Here is a 25,813-nt window from a genome sequence, read left to right as displayed (position 1 = left end):
TTCATGTTACAAGATTTCTTGTGACTCTGCCCGAAGCCCACAATGCACAAGGACAAAGACTCCAATGTCCGATTCATTTCCTCCCGGAGGTGAGGAACGTCGGTGGAGCGCAGTGACTCTAACATCCGAGATCATAGCTCTCTTCCTGGGAGGAGGGTGGGGGAATCTGTTTCTACAGTACTTCATCTATGAACACGTGGTTACAGGGAAAGTAACATTTTCTGTTTGTAGCAAGCAACTGCCCTGCAAAGATTTAAAGCAATTCCTCCTGGAATCAGTGCTTAAAGTGTGAGCCAGTGGGGGCTAACAGCAATTATTTTTCCATATTCGATCATTAACAAGCAGATGAGAGAGGTAAAAACACTAATTGGAAAGACGGAGAAAGGGAAAGACGGCAAAGCAGTCACCAAGGGAGAAAGCAGGAACCTACAAGAGCGGAAAACAGGGGAAGGGAGCACCTGGTAGTGGATTAAAGGCCACCACCTTGGTATTCTGCATGCTGACATTTAATTGCACCATCCATTGGTCACAAGGTACTTTGATTCCTCTTTTTGCTGGTAATGCACATGGCCATCAACTCCATTGTAAGATTGTTTTTTCCGCATGGCGGGTGAGGATGGAATGTGAAGCGAAGCAAATTATAGAGTGATGTCATGCAAAAGAGGGAAAATAGATAGTAAGAGACACTGTAATGGCTATAGGGTTCCGGAAGGAGGTTGGGCACCTGTGAATCTACAGCACTACATGCCACAAACAGATGCTTACAGGGTAGCATTTTCAATTTGAGGCATGTGTGCTGCAGAAACACATGCTGTGGCATAGCTTGTAAAGCAGCCCCCCCCCCCCCCCCCCCGAAGGAGTGGCTAGTCTGTGGGTGCTGCAGCATATTGGAAAAGTGTACAGAGTACTGCCTGGCCTGCAGTGGCTAGTTGGTGTGCTAATGCATCTACACAGTAATGTTTTGTAGAAGGTTGTGGTGTGGATTAGGTAGCTTCATTGCATAGGTCAGCTACTGGAATGTTCTGCCAGTAAGGCCATAGAGGTGCCTTTCTTCTGAGTGGATTGGCTCCAGGAGGAAGGGGCAACGTTTTCTTAGCTTTAGAATAGAGCAAGCAACAAATGTGTTGTATGCTCCCAAATGGTTTAGCTCAAAGTAGTACATGAGGGCTCATTTCACATCCAAAGTATGAAGAGTTTGGCCCGCAATGGATTTAGGTTGTGGGGAAAACCGGTAGACTAATCAAGGTGGAACTGGGAGACTACCTTAGGGAGGAATTTGGGGATGGTGCAAAGGACAACTATCCTTAGGTGTGTAATGAGCTACATACATTAACCTTAAAAGTACCTTTCTTCCAAGTTCATGAGTGATTTGATAGCAGGTAGAAATGCCACCTTCCAAGAAAGGTACTGAGGGGGGGAGGGGGGGGGGAGAAGTGGAGGGGGTCAAATGGAGGACCCATGAATCTTGCCAGTACAATGTTGAGATTCCATGTCGGGCTGGTGGAACACAAGGTGGAATGACCCTTTTGAGCCCTTCCACAAAAGCTTTAATTACTGGAATTCTGAAGAGAGACGTGCTGTTTTTTCTGGAGGTAAGTGGCCACAGCAGCTAGGTGTAGCTGTATGGAGGTGAAGGCTAGGCCTGAAATCTGCAAATGAAGCAAATGGACAATATCCTGCACTGTGGCGTTTAAGGGATCAATAGGTTTTGAGTGACCATAGCACACACAACCTCTTCCACTCGACTGCATAACATGCTGGTCTGTGTACTGCCTTGAGAATGCTCATGCATTCAGGTGGAAGATTAAGGTATCCAAATTATATGACCTTAGGCATCAAATCAAAGTTGAGAGACGTGGGGTCTGGGTGCCAAAGAGTTTGAGTAGTGAACCAAGGCTGGCGGGCCCATGTGGGAGTCACCAAGATGAGGGTGAGATATGTCGCCAGAGCCTCCAAACCAGAAACTGAAGTAGCAGTAGAGGCGGAAAAGCATAGGCAAAAATCCCTGACCAACTCATCCATAGAGCATTGCCTTTAGATTGTTGGTGTGGGGACCTGGGAGCAAAGTTTTGGCATTTGGGGGTCCTCTGCTGAGGTGAAAAGGTTTATCTCTCGGAAGCCCCAGCCCTGAAAGTTCTGAAGGAGGACTTGTGGGTGGAGTTCCCACTCATGGACCTGTTGTTGCATCCTGCTGAGGAGTTGGGCAACGTCGTTATTGACTCCGGGAAGGTATTCAACTAGCAGAGAGACTTCGTGGCAGAGAGCCCACCACTAAATGCTCCAGGCTAATTGCTTGAGTTGGGGAGACCAATTGTCAGCCTGTTTCTGAAGGTTATAGATGTCTGTTGTGTTGTCATGAGAACGACCTTGCCTGTCAAGTGAGATAGGAAAGCCTTCAACGCTAAGTGAATGGCTAGAAGTTCCAGGTAGTTGATGTGGAGGCCCTTGTGTTTGTGTTCCCATTGGCCCTGAACAGTCCGAATCTGTAAGTGAGTACCTCACCAGTAAGGAAGGCATCCATTCTGATAGTACATTGCTGAACTTGTTCTAGAAAAGGCCACCCCTGCAACAGATTGTTGGTGTTCCAACACTGCAGAGAGCTACAAATATTGTGGCTGATCAACACTAGATTGTCCCAATGACCCTTTGCTTGAGACCAATGTTGTGATAGGCACCCCTGCAACGGATGAATGTGTAGTCTGGCATGGGGTTCTATATCAATGCAGAAGGTCATCATTTGAACGACTGTCCTGAGCGGGACATGACAGTTTGGTTGTAAAAGAAGAATTAGTGCTTGAAAGGACTGGAATGGATCCTGTCTGGGTTTGGATAGGCCATGCCAACCTCAGAGTTGGGAACTGTGCCTAGGTAGGGTTGGATCTGGAGGGGTTGCCCGTGGGATTTGGTGATGTTGATGGTAAACCCTAGGTCGTGTGAGCAGTTTATGTTTACCTGAGTCCGTGTGTAGCATTGCTGGTAGGTAGCACTTTGATCAGCAAGTTATCCATGTAGGGAAAGATGTAAACGCCCCGTCTGCAAAAATAAGCAGTCATCACCACAAGACATTTGGCGAACATGTGAGGTGCAGTGGTGATCCCAAAAAGGAGAACATTGTACTGGTTTCCGCTGATCACAAACCTGAGATACAGGCAATGAGATGGGTGTATTGGTATGTGGAAATGGGTATCCTTCGGACGAGAGCAGTCATTAAGTTGCGTAGTTGCAGAAACGGAATAACCTTGAGAATAACCAAATGAAAGTGCTCTGAGTTGATGTATTAATTGAGGTGCCCAAGGTCCAGAATGGGTCTAAGGGCACAACCATTTTGCATTAGGAAGTACATAGTATACTCCCGTTCCTTGGTAATGATTTGGGATGGGTTCTATAGCCCTCTTGAGAAGTAGTGCTTTGACCTCTTCCCTGGGTAGCCCATAGTGATCCGAGAGAGTTCGTTTTTCAAGGTGGAATAATGGGAGGCATGGAAAGGAGCTTCAGGCAATAACCATTTCGGAAAATGTTCAGTAACCATTAGTCTGAGGTGACATTCTACCAAATCGGGAAAAACTGTTGAAAACACCAATGACGGGTGTTGTGTAATTGGAGGGGCGGAGGAGATGCAAGTTGGGTGGTGTTGGCTGTTCCTTTGGGGAGCCACCTTAACATCTGCCTTTTGAATTGGTGCCTCTGTAGGATCCCCTAAAGCAGCCTCTGGGAGAGGGCTGCATGGCCTGTGGACGTTGGTAGGATCTGGAGACCTCTGGGGAGGTGGTCTTTCAGACTCTACAGAAGGTGTGCATATAGCCTTTGCTGTCGCCATAGGTTTTATGATCTTTTCTAAAGTTTGGTCTACCTGGGGGCCGAATAGATGCTGATCAAACAACATGTGAAGGAGGTTCTGTTAGAACTCCAGCTTGAGGCCTGAAATATGAAGTCAGCCATAAATGTGCAGGAGTTCACTCCTCTGTCGCCAGTGTCCACAGTATCTAATGCGCAGCAGATAGTAGTTTTAGAGAATGGTTTCCCCCTCAGAGACAATCTAACAACCCTTTTTCCTGTGGCCCTCCGGGATTTGCTTGAGGACCTCTTCCATTTTATCCCAGTGGGCATGGTGATTATCTGCAGAGTAGCCCAACGGGTTAGGAATGTACCCATTTTTGGTTGATTGCACGGTCACTCTTTTCCCTGTAGCGTCTGTACACTTACTACCACAAGCGAGTCAGGTGGTAGCTACCCCCAAATGTAAATGGGGGTCAGTAGGGGAGGCCTTGTACTTTTTATCCAGGTTTGGAGTTTTGACCCTAGCACTGACGGAGTCTTGAAATATGTCAGTTGTGAGGGTGGAGCGGTGGGTGGAGAAGAGGTTTCTAAAGAGAAAGCTATTCTCCTCCACAGGCTCCGTGTGAAGATCTACTTTATAGAAGGAGGTGGCCCTACAAATAAGTTCCAGATATTAAATAGAATCATCTGTCAAAGATGTGTAGGCAGGGTACAAGTCTAGGTTCGTATCCCCCCAGTGGGTATACGTCACAGGAGTCCATGGGTCTTTTGACGTTTGATGGGGGTTAACGCATTCAGAATGCCATGTACTTCTTCGCGGTTCAAAACGGAGCTTGTGTTAGGTGCTTGATACGCTTTCGTGGAACCACACTTTACACGGTAAACGAAGCTTTGATTAGTAACGCACAACTTATTTTATGCCAAACGCATAGCCAGCACCTAACACAAGCTCCGTTTCGAACCGCAAATAAGTACATGGCGTTTTGAACGCGTAAGCCACTATCAAACGTCAAAAGACTCACATATCTTAACCACGACATTTAAGCACCAGTTTGTTTCTTTTCATACACTTGTTTTAACTCACACGGAGCCGCCCATTTTTCATCGAAGACTGGTTTCGTATATAATTGGCATTTGAACAGACCGACTCCATACCACTTTTTTTGGCGCACTGAAAGGTATATTGCACCATTATTTTTGCACCGCATAAATGATATCCTAAAAGCCACATTCTCCAATAACATAGTCACGTTTATATATCTCGACCACTTGAATCCACAAAACTTTATGTAAAGTTGCCAACACCCGGTTACCAAGCATGATTCACCATCCCCATGAAATATATAATAGACACAAACAATGTGAAATAAGAATATAGTCCCTCATGTTATTCACGTTTATCCTAGGACCAATCCCTGATGAAGGGTAAAAATACCCGAAATGCATTGAATGGATGAAATTGTCCATACACTACGAGTTGCATAAGAAGCTTGAAATGAAGATACAATGTATTAATAATAAAATACATGAATTTATGTTCATTCAACAAGAATCTGTTTACCTTCATTACTAATTGAAAGAGCCTATTTGGAAGGATCAATGTAGTGCCCTTGGGGGACATATTCCATGAAGGAAGTGCAGATCAGAATTCCCTCTCTCTTGCCTTCCACCTCATGTAGTACATGCGTTAGTCTCCTAAGATTTATCCCCATGTATCGATTCGGGATACGCCCATGCTAGTCTTTGTGTTCCAGGTGTCTCATCATAGGGTTCAGTCAGTTGGCCAATAGTGGACACCAAATTTTTACGTCTGTGTTTATCATGATAAGCAGACGACACACCGCTGGGTCTGAACTATCCCCCCCAACATACTGATCCCCTTCCTCCATGGTTAGCGGTAGTACCCCCATCCCTTTAGCCTCCAAGTAAACCTAGAGGAGCCACGTGTGAGGACAACGCCAAGAACTCCTGATAGACTTTAGATGGGAATCCCCTACCCTCCCTCCCCCCACGAGCCTTAGTCTTCAGGATCATCCATAATGCCACACGCAGTTAGTCTAAAGTGACGTTCACCATCAACTCAGCAATCACCTCCACACCAACCCACTGGAGGTGAACACACCCAAGAAAGCCCTAATCAGGTCAGTTGTGATATGTGGGTTTGCTCTATAGACCTCCCTCCAAGTGGCATCGGAAGGTGGTCAAGATGGCCACCCCTGAAGACACCATTGCGCCCTCTATAGTAATTAAATGGTGTATAGGGGTAATGACCACCTCCCTGCGCAAAATCCAGGCCAATGTTCTGCCAGACTTAGCACGTTCTCGATGCAATCTCTGATGGTAGTGCTTCAGAGTGTTTTTATCCAATGTGTCCCACATGTTCGCAATGCGATGGTGCACCTAGACCTCTGACCTATGGAAAGCCGGATCGGAAAAATCCTACACCAGCAAACATAACCAAACAAGCCTCAGCCGCCTGGAGCTCCCCCTGCAGATGGTGCAGCAGCTCACAGGTCAGCCCCATGCATCGCACCGCTGCAAAGATATCATAGCCTCCCATTCTGTGGCCCTGCAAGTGATCGTGCTCCAGTTATGCTCTAAATATTCAGTTAAAATAAAAGGAACAATTGATGGATGGAATGCTGAATAATGCAAACATTCACCCCAGTCACAAAGATCTGGGTTTAATCCATTGTTCTTTGGCTCACCACGCCATCCCAATTTGGAACCAGGCATATGCAAATCAGTCTTGACCCTGTTCCTCATGGGAACAGTCCAGCCCGAACTGCAAAGCCAAGTCCTCCCTGGACCAGAAACAAGCATCCTGGGACTGGTTTCGGGGGATCACCTCTCATCAGCCAGGTTAGCTTGAATCCAGTGGCGCAGTAAGCATGGGACCCTTGTCTGGGCATACCCTTCCCACTTAAGGCAGCAAAAGGAACGATTGATGGACGGAATGCTGAACAATGCAAACATTCATCCCCAGTCACAAACATCTGAGTTTAATCCATTGTTCTTTTGCTCACCACGCCATCCCAATTTGGACCCAGCCATATACAAATCAGTCTTGACCCTCTTCCTCATGGAAACAGTCCAGCCCGAACTGCCAAGCCAAGTCCTTCCTGGGCCAGAAACAAGCATCCTGGGACTGGTTTCGGGGCATCACCATCAACAGCCTGGCTAGCTTGAATCCCTAAGTGGGATCGGTATGCCCAGATGTGGGTCCCTTGGTTACTGTGGCACTGGATTCAAGCTAACCTGGCTGATGTGGGGTAATACCCCGAAACCGGTCCGAGGGTGCTAGTTTCCAGTCCAGGGAGGACCTGGCTTGGCAGATCGGGCTGGACTGTCCCCATGAGGAACAGGGTCAAGACTGATTTGCACATGGCTGGGTGTAAATTAAGGAGCAAAAGACCGATGGATTTAACCCAGATCTTTTGACTAAGGGTGAATGCATGATTTATTCCGCATTCCATCCATCATTTGTTTGCGTTGCACTTAATATTCAGTTAGCGCCGGAGACAGTGCCTTCTTGCCCACCACATCCTACTTCAGTGTACAACTAACAGGGGAGTGATCAGACGAGAACCTAGTCAAATGTGACACGATCCTCTCCTTGGAAAGGGGGATCCCGGCCACTAGCACCCGATCCAGGCTGCTAAATGTGCTGTGTGGCATGTGTACAAGTAGTGCATTGGCAGGAGCGAGCACCAGGCGTCATCACCGCTTATAAAACCGGATTTTGTGCCCAAACGAGGGAAGTTCTCCAGTTAGTACACCACTGAAGTCCCCTAACCACAAAAGAGGCACCTCTGTATCCTTGCCAAGCCCACCTTAGGCTATCCCCAGGGAAACTCCGGGCTCACAGCTGCTGCCAAAAGCCCCAGCCAATCCAAAAGCCCGGCTGGAGCCCAGTCAGTGATGGCCCAGAGCATGCAGCTGAAGCTCTCCTCTGGAACTCTGGGGCCCGGTGCAGCAAGGCCTCTGGCATGGATACCAACGGGAATCAGGCCTTTACCCTTTCAACGCAGCTTGGCAGGATGCTCCCTGCCCTGGGTGCCTCAATCTCGGGGAGCCATCACAGACGGAGCAACAGCCTTGCTACAGCCTTGCGCAGGCCAGTGGCTGGCTCTCTCCCGCTACTGGCCTCCGCCGCTCCCAAGCTTGGAGGGCAGGACCCAGCCGCCCCACCCTCTGGGCCAGCTGCGCCCAATCTACTCCATGGAGACTAGCCGCCTCCCGTACAGGATTTCACTGTTACCCCCTCCTTGTAACTCAGGCGGTCATAGCTTATTCCAGCCCGCCTAACTCACAGTAGGCCTCTTCAACATTGCTGTCCCAGCATCAGTCTCCGCACCACCAGTCCCAGTATCCCTGGTCACTCCTCCGTCAAACTGCAAGCAGCATGTGCTCCAAATCGCAAGGTGCACTGCTCCGCTGCGTCTACACAGGATCCGGGTGGCAGGATTATGTAGGATGCAGGCGGTCGGGACAAGAGCTGCCAACAACTACATCCTGCCAGTCATCTTGTTAGGCCACACCCAGGAAAGGGGAGGGTTGAAGAAAAGGGTGGGGTGATGTATGTGTGATAGGTATGGGGCTAGTAGCCTTGTCTGCCTTCATGCACTGCTTTGGTGGAGTTGGAATATCCAAGGCCTCCCACGATGGACGTTTAGAAGGTTGAGCAGGTGCAGATCCGGAAGGGCAGGTGAAGGTCTGGGCCATGTGAGGATGAATGGCCAAGTGTATTTGCCAGGGATCGATCTTTTCTTCTAATTTGTGGGGAATCTGTTACAGAGTGCAAGAGCGGAGGTCGGTCTTGCTGGCCGATGCCGAGGGTTTAAGCGCACAAGATGGCTTAGATTTCAGCACCCATGGTAGGGTCAGTGCAGAGGCGGAAGTGATAGATTCAGATAGTCAAGCCTGTGCCGGTATGGGGGGCACCGAAGTGGGCTGCCTCACGGATTTCTTTCGCACAGAGCCAGAGGTGGGTGGTACATTCAAAGATTGCAGGTGGTGCTGACCATGGTCTGAAGGCAGTGGTGACCAGGTGGCTTGTCTCTGGTGTTCCAGAGTGGCTGGATGTCCCTTTATTCAGGGCTGCTCTGCTGTAGAGCCATGGTGAGGGGATATCATACTCATTACCTGCTGAGCTGGTGGAAGGTCCTCAAGCTCCAAATCTGAGTCAGAGCTGTCCTCTGGGGAAATACTTTCTCGTCTGCTGCCGAGGGCTGTGGATGGTGCACCACCTTGATGTTTTCTGGACCCAACTGATCTTGGGTGCAGCCTTTGCTCCTACGGGACATCTTGAGATTCCAAGCTCAATGGCCTCTGCCGCTCCTTTTGCTCCAAAAAGACCTGTAAACATCACAAGCAGCTTTGTGGTGCTCGGGCAAAAGACACGTATTGCAGATGTGATGGAGATCAGTGCACAGATACTGTGCTTGGCAGCGAGGACAATAACAAAATGGCATCTGTTCCATCACAGTCTAAGCATGAGGGAGATATGCGACAAACAGACAGGAGTAGGCCCCAAAGGGCGAGGCCCCGGATGATCCGAACCACGTTTGAGCGACGTCACAAACATCGACCCAAGATGCAGGAAGAGAGGGAGATGCAATTGATTACAATAACAACGGAGGTAAGGAACCCATGTGGACTGAAAAGAGCACTGCGGTGGTGTTAAACCAGAACACAAGAGAACACATCCGAACCAGACGGCAGAAATTAAACAATCTAACAATGGAGTTGCTGAGCATGAGCATTACCAGCAAGAGGAGTAGTCACAATGACTTGAGACTGCTTTAACAAAAACAAACATGCACACATCCAGGTCCAACAATAGATGGTAGGAGTAGGCACAGCAGGTGTATCAACAGCCACACATGCTTCAAACATAGGATTTCCCAAGTGAGGCTTAGCAAAAGTGAATATTTATTTTCTCTTGTAAATGCAATTAGTTCCATCTATACAAAACAGGAGTGCCTTCTTGAGATCTTGAACGTGTAAAGCCCTTTCTGCCACAGAGTGGGGAAAAAGATGAGCAAATTGAATGTTTGACATGAAAAGGGAAACCACAATAGGTAGGACTTTTGGGGTTGTCCTCCAAAGCATTTGTGTACTTTAGTAAATGATTACTCTATAGTTAATGATCGACATACGGATTATCTGAAGAGATGTGATAGGAGCCAGAAATTCTACCTTCTGTGACAGTAACTGCACATTACAGTCATGCAGCATTTAAAGGAAGGACCCATTACCCTTTAGGGAATGACATTGAGATTCCAAGTTGGGTATGAAGGCATCCAAGGTCCTCTGTGAGTATGGCAACTATCTTTAAAGGAAACACATGCTGCTTATTCTCAATGCTTCATTTGTAAAAGAACAAGTGCCAAGGCCCAAAGCTTTGATCACAAGCCCACATCCATTGCTATTCTATATCAGTGTCTCGAAAAACAAACCGTGAAATCTTAATTACACCTCACGTCTTTAATTTACGACTGACTCGCCCGGTCCCTTAAATTCAGTTTTCAGATTTCTGCTTTCTCTGTCACATATTTTCTGCATTTCTCCTTTTCTTTTCTCCTTTGTGTGTTTTAGACTCTCCTGCTCTGGGCGAAAAGACTGATGAGGAAAACGAATACAGTTTCCTAAAAATGAGTGCCGGTGGGCCCCAGCTGCAACCACTGGCTCAAATAAAGCACTGCCTGTTCTCATTGTAGAGTGCATGTGTAGATGGATGGAAATGTATTTCAGTCCGGATTTCAGTAAATTACAAATGATATCCTGAACTGAGGTTATTGAAGAGTCTATTACCAATGCATTAGTGAACACATCCTTCCCACTTAGCAGCCTTGCAGACCAGCCTGGTGGGTTTGCATGCCTCAAGCAGGCTTACCAACCACTCCTTTGGGATTTTCAAGCAACCAAATTGTAACTGAGTGCCAGACTACTAGCTTCAACTGTCTGGATACAGTACATCAGCCTCATGGTAATTTTTCATGCATATGCACATCCATCACCACTAGCAACGAGTACCAAGGTTGCCTTGCCTTCAATGATGCCACTAGAACGACACTGATTGACACATCCCACATTTTCCTCAAGGCGTATGGTATTTGCAAAAGTGGAGTAGCATCAGCAAATATCACTGACTTGTTCATTCATAATCCATCACCCTTTGACTGTGGGTGCCGTAACGGAAGGCAACATTTTTGCATTTTAAACAGTAGTAATTCATTTTTGTATAGCATTGTGTCGACATGGAGCTGAACAAATCCTTTCCATCAAACAGGTCACTGATCAGATGATGTTACAAATCAAGTCTGAAACCCAAGACTCCGAGCCAGGCATGGATCCTTAATTGAATGCAGTGGTTAATTTCTCGCAAGACAATATCAGTAGTGTCAAATGCAGACCAGATGTTTGAATTCAATATCACCTTTCCTTCCACAACCAGCTCTTATTAAAAGGCTGGGTCATCTGGGGATGTCAATTTTTCTCAATCAGAGGAGTGACAACCCTAACGTTCACGCAATCTTTAACGTGGTCTGCACTGGTCACAAGCATGCTTCCGACCAAGCAGAGATATTGGTCTGCTTGTGGTTCGGTGCTGCTCTCTCTATGACTCAGAAAAGGGGGTGGTGATGAACAGAGTGTCTGAATTAAGCAGACCACTCTTACCCAGTCCAAAGATCAGGGCTTGATCATCACCGTTTTTTAGCTCACTGCACCATCCCAGCTCAGAACCTGGCTACATGCAAATTAGTCTGTTCCTGTCCCAGTGCATGATGGGAACAGGGCAAACCAAACTACCAAGCCAATTCTTATACTGGGAAGGAAACAAGCTTCCGGGGACCGGTTTCTGGCATTTCAGCCGTCGTCAGCCCGGCTTGCTTGAATCCTGATGGTGCAATGAGCAAGGGACTCACATCCGAGTATACCCTTCCACGCTTATGGTGGACAAAATGATTCAGAAAAGGGGGTGGTGATGAACAGAGTGTCTGAATTAAGCAGACCACTCTTACCCAGTCCAAAGATCAGGGCTTGATCCATCACCGTTTTTTAGCTCACTGCACCATCCAAGCTCAGAACCTGGCTACATGCAAATTAGTCTGTTCCTGTCCCAGTGCATGATGGGAACAGGGCAAACCAAACTACCAAGCCAATTCTTATACTGGGAAGGAAACAAGCTAAATAACGGTGATGGATCAAGCCCTGATCTTTGGACTGGGTAAGAGTGGTCTGCTTAATTCAGACACTCTGTTCATCACCACCCCCTTTTCTGAATCGCTATCTCTAGGACTGCATTATAGGCTGTGGTATCGTTAGGTGGGGAGGCCTGAACAGGGTAGGGATTCAAGCCAATCGTTGCCTGGGTCAACCTGATAATCTTTCCAATGGTCATCACTTTCCCAGTTTAAGACAGTATCATAAAACGAGTCTCGGGTATTATAGAGACTACCTTGGTTTCAATCCGTGTGGTCTGGGTGACAAAATAGCTGTGGTAAATTAGGTGGTGGAGGTAGGATAGTCATATGAGGTGGTTTGAGCTGCCTGGAGTAGAAGGTTGAGATGATGGCCTACTGTACCTGTCCCCAACTATCTTGATAGAAAGGCCTGTTGGTCCTCTGTGATGTGAAAATCAGACATGTCTTTATAAGTCCAATAGGCTAAAGTCTACAAATATTTTTTGCTGTAATTCTTGCGTAAATCCAGAGCATAATCCTTTATTGACTTCTCAGGTAGAAACTCCACCCCCCCCCCCCAAAAAAAAAACTTGGGAAATGCCAAGTTTCAGCAGAGTCTGTGGTACATGCTCAGATATAGTGAATTTGGGTCTTGGAATAATCAAGAAAAGAGGTATCCGGTACACCCATAACATTCTGTGACTGCTGTAGCTGCCTTCTTCTGTGATCATAAAGCAATATAGACTTTCAGTGACAGTGAAGCAGATTATAAACGGCATCCATGGTGATGTGATGGTGAATGGATATACTTTAATTGTAGTGACAGTGAGGTGTAAGAAGATGTCTCGAGATCAATGAATGCTACAACCTTGATCGAGTCCACAAAGGCAAAGTTGTTTTCCCTTCAACTTAGATGCTCTTGAATGGTCAACAGGTGGTGTCCTTCACTAGCACTAATAAGCTTGATTGGTTGAGCAAATTGCTAAGAGAAATGGTGTCTGTGCTATTTTGCCTTCTTTTCTTCTCTAGATTTTCCTTTAAGTAAGAGGGCAAGAACTGGAAGGCAAGCTAGAAATATTGCTTGAAAATCATATGCCACCTTCTTTCTTCTGCAGCAGGACACTTCACAAATATTCCAACCCCAAGTAAGTTATACCTGGAAAATCTCTTTGCAGAGCAAATCATTTAATATAAAGGCTTTAAAAGGTCCATCCAGTAAATGAAGTTGCAAAGGGCCTCAATAAGCCAGGAGACAAACAAAATACGATTGTAGAATGCTTTTGATTATTGTTAATGATGGACTGGGCAGAGAATAGTTCTCTCTTCAATGGATAAACACTTGGAAGGCAAAAAACAGCACAGCGTTGAAAGACCCTCTTACATGAAGCCGTTCTAAAAAAAACTTGTAGTGTAGCAAGACTAAAATTATTGTTCTGTAAAAAAAAGCATATTTCTATTTCCGTACTTCCCAAATTTCAGTTACGTTTTCCTTTTGGAAGGGACCAAGCTTTACTGAATTTATGCTGCAATGTGCTCATTTTTGGATTCCCAGTAGGTAATCAGCATTTATTTTTGATTTTTAAATAGGTGCTCTGTATATTGAAGAAGTTGCTTCTGCCATGGTTAGTCACATCTTCAAAGGCTTTTAATGCTGCTCCCTCGTCTTAATGTTGACGTCCTGCTCTTGGAACCCACCCCCATTACTAGTAACCCTGATAATGTTACAACGATAGGTAAAAAATATCTGCAGTCAGTCAATGTGAAATACTCACATATAGATCATAGATCATTTTGGTAGATTAAAACTAATGGACTTCGGTAGGCATAGCACATTTCTTAGAAGTAAAACACTTATTGTACAGAAGACAGTTAAGTCTGATAGACTTAAGTAGGCATAGTACATTTCTCAGAACAAAAACACTTATTGTACATAAGACAGTTAAATTCACTACTAAATTACTTTATGGATTTCTAGCGCTTTCACACCCATACTTACCATGTTTCCGGGGGTTAGGTTTTGTGTTCTCGGCAGGTGATACTCGACCAGTCGGACTATTTAGCCTTTGTTCCATTTTAGTTCTAAACAAGAAAACAAGAAGACAAAGTGAGATGGCCACTTTAACATAACGATATGAGTGCTAACAGAAAGGAGTAAGTGATCCTGTCAACTTTAAAATTGCACTAGGTGTGCAAGTAGAGAATAGCTGCAAAGGTGTAATTTTAAGTTGGTGCCACATTCATGTATGTGTGATCTTGTACTATGTACAGTGATAACTCTCAATAGGAATGACTGTTTAAAGATCATGCATTCATTAACGTGTTCTACTTTTAAGACTATTGTTATACCTTTAGGTTTCATGAGGGTTATATTGAGCTAAAAATAAAGGTTTCCTTCAGTCAAAGTGACATTGATTCATGTAGCACCTAAATAGAATATTCAGGTTATACATCTCAATAAGATGTTGGACTTTAGAGATTAACTCTCTTAATGTTTGAATTTTTCTCCAAGTAAAGTGTTTGGCATTATTTGCACCACAGACAGTGACTAGTAAAGTCTAAACACTTTATGGCCAGGAGAAAAGGCCAAGGGAGAGTAGCTGAACGATGGCATGCTGGAGCTTGTAAGAGCTTTCACTGAAGGACACATTCATCAGCCCTTTTGTAAGGTGCAAGGATTGGCAGTAACTATTTGTATTCTTATAAAGAACATTCTGTAGTCAAGTAGGTGTGGGCTGATCCTGAACTGGATGGGCCCTTGAGTGATCGAAAATAAAGTGAGGCCCATGTGGGGATGAATGTTAGCCAAAATAGGAGCCCAGGCTTGTTCCCTAGCCTATCCGCTGAAGTGTGTCAACTCATATGGACCAAGTCAAAGGTAATGTATCCAAATAATCAGAAAAATAGGTAACCAAGTGTTCAATTAAACAGAAAAGTCCACAGCCTCTTACTTTTGAAAATTCGAAAAAGAGCCGTTTTCACTCTTGCGTGGACTGAAATGTGTTGACGATGACTCTATAAAACAGAAATCCAAGGAAAGAGTTAGCTTAGTAACAAATAAACTTTCGTAGAAAATCATTCTTGTGCGGTGCCACATTATTATTTTTTTTGTTTAACAATTTCAGTTTCTGCTCTTTATTCTTAAATACAACCATTCACAAGTGTTGTTTGTAGGGGACAGTGGCTCAACTATTGATGTTATAAGGGGTTGTTATGAAGGTCTTAAAAACATGGTATTTCCCTATCACAGAGGCTTGGCTCACAATGAAAATTCTATACTCAATGGTGCACTAGCAAATGACCCATATTCTTTGTGGCTTGATGAAAGCCTTAGATAGTGCGCCTTCGAATACAAACGGGGTACCAGGGGTCCTTGTACCCGAGACTTACTGTGATGTATCGCCGCACTCCTCCCTATAGTGGTTAAACATACCACTAATGTGGTGTGGCCTTCCAGTACTGTCTTGGGGCTAAACCCACCATAATTGGTTCCATGCAATTTAACCAGCACTTTGTAATTAAAAGCAGTGCAAAGGAAGTAGGGCGCATTCAGAAATGCGTTATTTACAAGTGATCATGTACCCTATTTATTGCATAAGAAACCTGGAATTTGCACAGTTTATGATAAATTTACGACATGTGAAATAAGACCCCCAAACTTCCTCTGCTATGGACTATAGACTAGATTCTTTAATCAAGGCGTTTGGGATCCTATTTCTATATCAATGACTCTTCCCTTAATGAATATACCATGAACCATAGTTGCACAGTGTCACTAACACAGGGTTATTTATATGCCTAGGATCTTCTTTCCCCCTTCAAGATACTCAGACTGAGTAACATCAATGACCCCAGAAGGATCAGCTGGTGCACAAGACACGTCATCTGTTCAAGACATCGGAGGATGAGGTATGGAATAGACTTCAATGTTAAAAGAAGATATTTCGACCCACTGACATGTTGCACTACAATCCAGTGTTGCAGTGCATGCAAAAAAACGGTCTAGTAATTGGAAAGAGTCAAAAATAAGTATGGAGTTTATGCTCCCTGTAGGTCTACATTATATAGAATTACCCAGTGCCATGCAGAATCTACTAGGTAGTTATAGTTAGGACTGTTTTTCCAGAGAAAGAGCGTTTTTTGGTTAGCAAATAACTTTATAAAGATTTGTTTATTCAAACACATCAACATCATTTAAACATTGTGTTGAAACATAGGTGCACAAGGAAGTCAGCGAACAGGTATCTTCACAGCATTCATTGGAACAAATCGCATCACAACACACAAGGTATAGTACAGTAAATAGGAGAATCGCAGACAACTTGTAAAGCAATGCAGGACATTGGAATGATGGGGAAAGGCAGTTACTGAGCAATCAGAAATGTGTGTTAATTCAGGTTCGATCAGTTACATTGAAGAAGCTTGGGCAGGATATATAAGCAGCTTAGTTCTAACTCAGCCATATAAGTGCGATGAATAAAATTAAAGTGGACAACCTTAAACCACCTATTACCAGAAACTTGCCCGGTCAATGCGCACACCCTGCCCAATCCTGATCAGTCAATGGATCTCCCAGATCCGTATCCCAGGACAGCCCGCAGAGTCCCATGGGCCACATCCGCCCCATGGGGTTATATAACAGACATCAGGTGTCTCTCTGTCGCACAGTTCAACGTCACCCTCAGACTACCAGACACAAAAGGAGCCGCCGGGCAAGTCCATGTCTGCCTGGCAAACTCAGTCAAGCCACATACTGTAAAAAGTGCCCAGGTCCCACACCAAACTCTCTTTGGTCGTCCTCAAAGTAGATCAAGATCTTATTTGGGTAAAAGTCACCCCAGGTATCACAGCCACTCTTTCACGCTGGATGTGTGATGCGGGGTAGAGTGGCAAGTATCCATACTGGAAGCTTCCTGTGAAAGGGGTGCCCTACGAAGCAGTACGTTAATCAGCTGTTACCACACTCTGGCTGTCACATGACCAACAAATGGCTGATCGGTCGACATCCCAGTTCCTTCCATTTTTAACACTGCTAGGTTTCTGCACCCACACATCACCAGTAAACGTTTTTCCCAATTGTCTCCCTCCACCAGCCATCGCGCTGCATGCTGAACCATTGCTGCAAAGTAATATAATTCCAATCACAACACCTCCAACCTCTCCTCATAGCTTTTCATCAGTGTAGTCCTGGCTACTCTACCATGCCCACCCGCCCATACGAAGGAAGTGAGCAGGGTGTCCAGCTTTCCAAATACTCAGGCGGGGAGAAGGTATGCTGTATAGTATGAAGAAAATGTGAGAGAAGCACCTTCTTGGAGAATGTGATCCTGCCTACTAGTGAGACCGGCAGGGTGTTCCAAAAGGTAACTGAGGATTTCAGAGTGTCCAATATCAACTCATGTTATATTGCATGTGAGCCTTCCTTGAGTGAGCAAATTACCCAAATTGTGAAATCTATTAAGCTTCCATTGGAAACCTACGTCTGGGAGGCTATCTACAGAAGCCCTGCTGGGAGTGGAAACAGCAGCAACTTTCTACGATCTAATCACAGTCCGGGGACCACCAGAAAGTCATCAAGGATACGCAGCCACTTTTCCAGTGACCCCCATGGGTCTCCCGAGAAAAAACAACGCATCATCCGCATACAGCAAAACTAGGTGTCTCGTCTCTCCCATGGGTATGAACCACCGAATCATGTCTTTGTGAACTCAGATTAAAAGGGATTCCCTTGAGAGGGCAAACAATAAGGGCGACAGTGGTCATCCCTGGCAGGTGCCCCATTCTAATTCCCAGCCCTCAGAGCGGAGTGAGCCAATCCTAATCTGGACATATGGGCTCATAAAGCATTTGGATCCAGTCATGGAATTTTGGGCAAATGTCAAAAACCCTTAGCACTTCCAAGACGTAGCTCACTCTACTGTATGGAATGCCTTTTCTATGTTTCCTGCAACCCAGAGCATCTGCTCGCACTATTCTTCTACCTCAGTGATGTCATCGGTGATGTAATTTGAGATGACATGAGGGCCGTCATAATAAATGACAGAGCATGTAAAGTGTGATGTAATGTGGTTTCTAGTTCAGAATGGTAATGCTGTCTCTGACATCGACATAACTACAACATTACCATTTTTTTTTCAGTGTGTGTTTGTATAGATCACAGTCCATTGCAATTTGCCAGTCAGTGCCAAACCTCAGGTGGTGCAAGGTAGGTCGCTACCGGGCAGCGCCCTAATTTTGGCACTTGCTCCTTTCAATTAAAAAGAGTCCTTGCACCCCATGGAGAGTATGCCACCTTTCTTTATTTAAATGACACTAGGTCACTCCCAGAGACGCGTTTCAGCACTTTACTGCCTTTATCAATCTGTATCCACGTGATGACTGTTTGATTTATTCTTTTATGAATCATGAAGGGAACACTCCTCGTACACCTTTAGCAGACTGGCCTATCCTGGTAAATGTTATAAACACAAATGTACCAGTCTGCACGGTGAGCATTTTAATGTGCATTTTAATGTGCACCATTTTATGGAGCAGGTCCGAATGATGGCTTTTGCAGCGTCCTAATTTCTATGTTTACCATTACCTAAATACATTCTGGATGTGTTGTGGTATTACCTGCCACAGATAACAGCTGCCTTGGAAACTACTAGAGTTGTAATACAAGGGGTGGAGAACGTCTCTGTACAAACCAACTGTATCAGGAGATCATCGCATTAGGATTAGTTTCCATTTGCACATACATTCCAGATAATCTGAATATGCATACTACATAATTTGTGAAGCTATGGTCGAGATACTCCAATTTGCCTTACAGTGAACACTTGAAATAGCCAGGAACTATAAATAAAACTATGATTAAAATGAAAAAGGTTCCAAAGACTACAATACTCTTACAGTGATGAAGGTTAAAAGTCCCACCTGAAATGCTGGTCGAAATCTCAGTGTTGAGAATCCCTTCCCCCACAAACTTTGGGAAGGCAGAAACCAATCAGTGGAAGAGCAGGAATGTTAAATTAGTACTTCTATTCATGTGGGTGAATATTGTTTCAGGTTACTTATTTTTCTGTGACTAGATGCAATACATTTTTTAAAAACCTTGAGTACATTAACAATATGGGCTTTTTTACTCACACTTTGGCGAAACTGGTAAATTATAGTTCAATAGAAAGAAAATCTCAAAGGCAAAAAGTAAAGTTGTAAATCTGAACCCAATTGAGGGAGTGGGCCTGGGGGTGCAGATGTAAGTTTTATGTTTTTTTGTGTTAAAGAGTTTACTTTATTTGATGCAGACAAAGTAAAAACTGCCTTGAAATAAATTAAATAAAATAAAGAATAATCTTCACGCTAAACAATCAAAATGGTGCAAGTTCTTCAAATGATGGCATATACTTTTCTTAGTTCACCTTGAAAATAGCCCTCCATTGAGGCTTGCCGTGCTCCATCCGCTCTACTGCTTAGCAATGCTTTTGCAGTGCCCGGATCCAAAGTCCTGCATTTTATTCGCCATAGACAGGCTTCTTTCAGGAACACATGCCTCTCAGCCATGAGTACAAATCTCCTGCAGCAATGGCTGGCAGCTCCTGCCTCGTCCTCACCCCAACTCCTCACGATACCAGGCGCGGGGCTGGCCGGCCGCTTACCTTCCACTCTCCATTGCGGTTTGCTGTTAAACGCCAAACCACAATTGGAGGTGGGACGAGGCAGGAGCTGCAAGGACGCTTTTTAATTGAAAGGAACAAGTGGCAATATATATAAATATATATGTGTGTGTGTGTGGCTGAGAAAAAGGACAGGGAAGGTGGCCTCAAAGCATGTTTTTCTCATGTAAAATCTCATAGGAATTTTAGTTAACAGTTCACAAAACATTACCGAAAAAAACCAGACCACGTTTTGTATTAAGCTAGAACTTTATTCAGAAAGCATGCTTTTCAGCGATTTGGTGTAAATATGTACAGACATTTTTGAAAAATTCAGTTTCAATATATAGTGATACCTGGAGGGTTGGTCTAGTGGGAGTCTTCCTGTACTCCTGCTTTATTGTAAATTTAAAATGAAAAGCATTCTGATTTGCATAGAGGACTTTTATTCACTCGTCAGTCCCTTCAGCCATGTGTAATCTGAATGGCAAGCAGCAACTTTAACAGAAATGCTGTGGATCACATTTTTATGCTTTAACTCAGTGTCCCGAGTTACTAACAAAAATAAAATACAGGATGGTAGGGTAGGCGTACACCTACACCCTGACCTCTGTGGGGGGCAGTCTCAGACCAGAGATCCCACCAACCCAACGGGTCAAAATCAAAATTGCGCCTCAGGATCGGGTGCTACACACCATGTGGTACCTCATGGTTGAGGGAGCATTGGTACAGCGGGGGCACGCACGCATCAACAAGGGAGGCTTGCGTGGTCGCGTGGTACTTGGGTGAAGAGTGAGCTGCAGCGTTGCAGAAGTATCACAAAACAAAAGCAACAAAAATGTGTGGTTGGTGTTCGTGAGTGGTTGGCCTCCCATGGTGTGTTGGATGCCTTTCAGGCTTTCGGTGCAGTGCTTTGCCCACAAGTGAGGCCCCAAGGCCAAACCCATGCCACTCAAGGCCTACAGCTATGTTCAGTAAGGGAAATGGGGACATCTGATTTTTTTTTTAAACGAAGCTTCACTGAATTAACTACAGTTTATAATAAGGTTTTATTTTAGTCTTTTAATAATATAAAAACTATAGTTTAAAAACCCAGGAAATTCATCAATTCAACTTATTGACCTGAGTAGAACTTCTGCCCTCACCATGCACTACTTAGGACCTTACATATTACATCACTCATGACAAGTTAAATGACATCACTGTTGACATTTCAAAGGACATAATTGATGGCATCATCCAACAGATATGACTGGTTGCTATAAGCTTTTTATTGTGGAAGTTATTCAACATTATATGTAGACCTAATATTCCATAACATGTCTCAAAATGCTGGGGGACAATCAAACAAAATAAGATTCTAGAATGCTTATTTTTGATTGTTAGTGCTGAAGGACTGAACAGAGAGCAGTTTTTTCTCTGCACTGGATAGGCCTTTAAAGGCAAAATAGGTTGAATATCAACCCAAAGAAAGCACAGCGTTAAGAGATCCTCTTACATGCAGCTGTAAAAAGAAAAAAAAACTAAGGTCGTGTTGCAAGATTAAATTAATTGTTCTGTAAAAGAGCTTAATTCTATTTATGCACTGTCCTAATTTCTGTTAAGTTTTCCTTTTGAAAGGGGCCAGACTTTACTGAATTTATATTGCAATGTGCTCATTTTTGGACTCCCAGTACTTAATCGGCATTTATTTTTGAATTTTAAATAGGTGTGCAGTATATGAAGAAGTGGCTTCTGCCATGGTTAGTCACATCTCCAACAGTTTTTAATGCTTAATGTTGAGAAGTCCAGTACCAAATGCTAACTCTTGGAACCCACCCCCATTACTAGTAACCCCGATAATGTTACGACGATAGGTAAAAATTATCTGCAGTCAGTCAATGTGCAATACCAACATATCGACCATAGACCATTTTGGTAGATTAAATCTAATGGACTTCGGTAGGCATAGCACATTTCTTAGAAGTAAAACATTTATTGTACAGAAGAGAGTTAAATTCCCTACTAAATGACTTCAATGGATTTCTAGCGCTTTCACACCCATCCATACTTACCATGTTTCAATGGGTTAGGTTTTGTGTTCCTGGTAGGTGATACTCGACCAGTCGGACTATTTTTCCTTTGTTCCGTTTTGGAACTAATGAAGAAAACAAGAACACAAAGTAAGATGGCCAATTTAACATAAGGATATGACTGCTAACCGAAAGATGTAAGTGATCCGGTCAACTTTAAAAGTGCAGTAGGTGTGCAAGTAGCGTAAAGCTGCACAAAGATGTAATTTTAGGTTGGTGTCCAATTCATGAATCTATGATCTTGTGCTATGTACAGAGATAACTGTCAAAAGTAAAAACTGTTTACAGACCAGGTTTTCTTTAATGTTTTCTAATTTTAAGACTATTGTTACTCCTTTAGGTTTCATGAGGGTCATCATATTGAGCTAAAAATAAAGGATTCCTTTAATCAAAGCGACAACGATCCATGTAGTACAAAAAAAGAATATACAGGTTTTACATCTCAATAAAATATTGAAAATTAGAGATTAGGTTTTTTCATGCTTGAATTCTTATCTAAATAAAGTGTTTGGCATTATTTCCACCACAGATAGTGACTAGTAAAGTCTAAACACTTTATGGCCAAGAGAAAAGGCCAAGGGAGAGTGGCAGAAGAATGGCATGCTAGAGCTTGTAAGGGAATTTTCATTGAAGGACACATTGATCAGCCCTTTGGTAAGGTGCAAGACTGACAGTCACTATTTGTATTCTAGTAACAAACATTCTCTAGTCAATTAGGTGTGGGCTGGAGATACAGGCTGATTAAATACCTGAACTGGGTGGGCCCTTGAGTGATGGGAAGTAAAGTGAGGCCCATGTGGAGATGAATGTTAGTCACAATAGGAGCCCAGGTTTGTTCCCTATCCCACAGCACCTTGAGACCCTCACAGGTGAGTAGCCACACTTTACACACTCTGATTGATTAATCCGCTGCAGTGTCCATGCATACAAGACAAGTCAAAGGTAATCTATCCAAATAATCAGAAAAAAGGGAACCAGGTGTTCAGTTAAACAGAAATAGGTCCACAGCCTCTTACTTTTGACAATTCGGAAGAGAACAGTTTTCGCTCTTGCTTGGACTGAAATGTGTTGTGAAAAACACTGGCTCTATAAAACAGAAATCCAAGGAAAAGGTTAGCTTGGCAACAAATGAATAATCATACGTTTATAGAAAACCATTCTTGTGAAGTGCCACATTATTTTTTCTTGTTTACCAATTTTATTCTGTTCTTTATTCTTAAATACAACCACTCACAAGTGTTGTTTGCAGGTCACACCGACTGAACTGCTGATTTCATAAGGGGTTGTTATGAAGGTCTTTAAACACATGACATTTACTGATCATAGCGGGCTGGATCAAAGTGACAATGCTACACTCAATGGCGCAACAGTAAATTATCAATATACTTTGTGCTTGATGAACGCCTTAGACAGTGTACCTTTAAATACTAACTGGGCACCAGGGGTCCCTGCACCTTAGACTTACTGCAACATATCACCGCACTCCTCCTTCCAAGTGGTCAAACATACCACTATTGTGGTGTGGCGTTCCACCATAATTGATGCCCTGCAATTCAACCAGCACTTGGTAATCAACACCAGTGCATGAGAAGTAGGGTTCATTCAGATATGCATTATTTGCAAGTGATCAGGTACCCTAATTATTGCATAAGGAATCCTAAAAATGTGCACAATTTATGTTAAATTTATGACATGTGAAACACCCCTAAACTTCCTCTGCTATGGACTACAGACAACATTCTTTAATCAAGACGTTGGGAACCTATTTATAGCTCAATCTCTCTTCAGTTACAAACATTGGTTTGTTCTACTGCATATACCATGAACCATAGTTGCACAGTGTAACTAACACAGGGCTAATTCGTCTTTCCCCCTTTCAGATACTCAGACTTATCAATGACCACAGAAGGTTCAGCGGGTGCACAAGACACGTCATCCTTTCAAACCATTGTAGGAGGAGGTATGTAATAGTCTTCAGTGTTAAAAACAGATATTTCGGCCCACTGACATGTTGCACTGTAATCCAGCGTTGCAGTGCATGCAAATAAACAGTCTACCAATTGGAACGAGCCAAAAATAAGTATGTAATTTACGCTCCCTGTAAGTCTACGTTTTAGACAAAATATTATAAATCTCTCTCTCTCATATATATATATATATATATATATATATATATATATTTATATTTATATTTATATATCTCTGTATATCCCTCTCTCTCTCTCTCTGTATCTCTATCCCTCTGCGTCTCTCTCTCTCTCTCTCTCTCTGTATCGCTATATCTCTGTATCTTTATCTGTCTCTGTATGTATAATCTACATCTTTCACCATCACTCTCTCTCTATGTTTCTATATAACTCCATCTCTATCTATATCTGCATACCTCTCTCTCTCTCTCCCCCGCTATCTTTCTATCCCTCTCTAGCTCTCCCTCTAGCTTCCTCCTGCTGTCGCTCTACCCCGCTATCTCTCTACCCCGTTATCTCTCTACCCCGCTATCCCTCCATCTCTCTCTGTATCTCTATATCTCGATCTATATATCTCGATATGTATATCACTATATCTCTTTCTCTCTCTATCGATCACTCTTTCCCGATCTCTGTATATCTCCACCGATCTCTATCTAGCTCTCTATACAACTCCATCTCTATCTATATCTCTATCTATATATCTCTCACTCCATCTATATCTATCTCTCACTCTACCTCTACCTCTACACTCTCTACATCTATAAATAGCTATATATCTATATTTACCGAGTGGTGGTTGCTATTCGGTAGTTATAGTTGGGTCTGCTTTTCCACAAAAAAATCATTTTTTGTTTGCCAATAACTTTTTTAAAACTTTTATTTTTAATTAAACACATCAACATGATTTAAACATCATGTTGAAACTTAGGTGCACAAGGAAGTCAGCGAACCGATACCTTCAAGGCATTCTTTTGAACAAATCCCGTCACATCACACAAGGTATAGTACAGTACACAGGAGAATCTTAGTTAACTTGTAAAGCAATGCATGGCATTGGAATAATAGGGAATTGCAGTTCTTGAGCAATCCACAATGTGCATAGAATCAGGTGCAATCAGTTACATTGAAGAAGCTTGGTCAGAATAGAAAAAGCTAAGTTCTCAGGAAATCATACAAGTGCGATGAATAAAATTAAAGTGGACAAGCTTGAACCGCACATTGCTAGAAACTTTTTGGTTCATTGTGCACACCCTTGCCCAATCCTCATCCGTCAATGGCACTCCATATCCCAAGCTTCTCGAGCCTACAGGATTCCGTGGGCCAGATCCGCCCCTATGGCTTTATGTAACAGACGTTAGGTGTCTCTCTGTCCCATAAATCAACATCACTCCCAGAGTACCAGGCACAGGAGGAGCTACTGGGAAAGTCAATGTCTCCCTAGCAAACTCTTCCAAGCCAGCATACTTTAAAAAGGGACCAGGTCCCATACTGAACTCGGTCTGGGCATCCTCAAGGGAGATAAAGATTTCATTAGGGTAAAAGTCCCCCCAGGTATTACAGCCATCCACTCGCCACACCAGATATGTCATGTTGGCCTCCATGTGTTGAAGAGGGGCACGTATACATACTGGTAACTCCTTGAGAAAGGGGGCCCTACGAAGCACTAGGTTAACCAGCTTTTGCCACTCTAGAGCCGTCTGCCTGACCACATCTGGCTGATCCGTCGACACCCCGGTTCCTTCCATTAATAACACCGCTATGCTCTCTGCACACATACATTGTACCAGTAATCTTTTTTCCCCAATTGTCTCCCTCCACCAGCCTTCCGCCAGATTCTGCATCATTGCTGCAAAGTAAAAAAATCCCAAATGCGGCACCTTCAAACCTCTTTCCTTCTAATTTGTCCTCCTGGCTACTCTACTATGGGCATTCACCCATACCAAGGAAGTGAATATGGTGTTCAGCTTCCTAATTATCCAGGCAGGCTGTATGTTATGAAGACAGTGTGAGAGAAGCACCCTCTTAGAGATTACAATCCTGCCCATGAGTAAGAACGGCAGCGTAACAGAGGATTTCAGAGTCAGATATCAGCTCATGTTATATTGCATTTGATCCTTCCTTGAGTGAACAAACAATCCCAAAATTGCAAATCTGTTCAGCTCCCATTAGAG

At 43.8% G+C, this 25,813-nt stretch overlaps 1 protein-coding gene across 2 annotated transcripts in view; it reads right to left on the bottom strand.

The window, feature by feature from the left end:
• LOC147748974 (uncharacterized) overlaps nucleotides 1-25,813 on the bottom strand; it is a 737,146-nt gene that overhangs the window by 370,079 nt on the left and 341,254 nt on the right. For both annotated transcript variants that reach the window (XM_086964737.1, XM_086964747.1), the window contains 4 exons: nucleotides 22,689-22,758; nucleotides 21,655-21,737; nucleotides 14,915-14,978; nucleotides 13,963-14,045 (listed from right to left, as the gene is read on the bottom strand). In XM_086964737.1, the coding sequence (XP_086820863.1) occupies nucleotides 13,963-14,045; nucleotides 14,915-14,978; nucleotides 21,655-21,737; nucleotides 22,689-22,758 (300 nt within the window). The remainder of the gene's footprint in view (nucleotides 1-13,962; nucleotides 14,046-14,914; nucleotides 14,979-21,654; nucleotides 21,738-22,688; nucleotides 22,759-25,813) is intronic.

Source organism: Lissotriton vulgaris, chromosome 1_1, assembly GCF_964263255.1.
Source record: "Lissotriton vulgaris chromosome 1_1, aLisVul1.2, whole genome shotgun sequence".
Taxonomy (NCBI): Eukaryota; Metazoa; Chordata; class Amphibia; order Caudata; family Salamandridae; genus Lissotriton; species Lissotriton vulgaris.
Note: the sequence above shows the minus strand (reverse complement) of the source record. Positions and strands in the feature narration are given on the sequence as shown.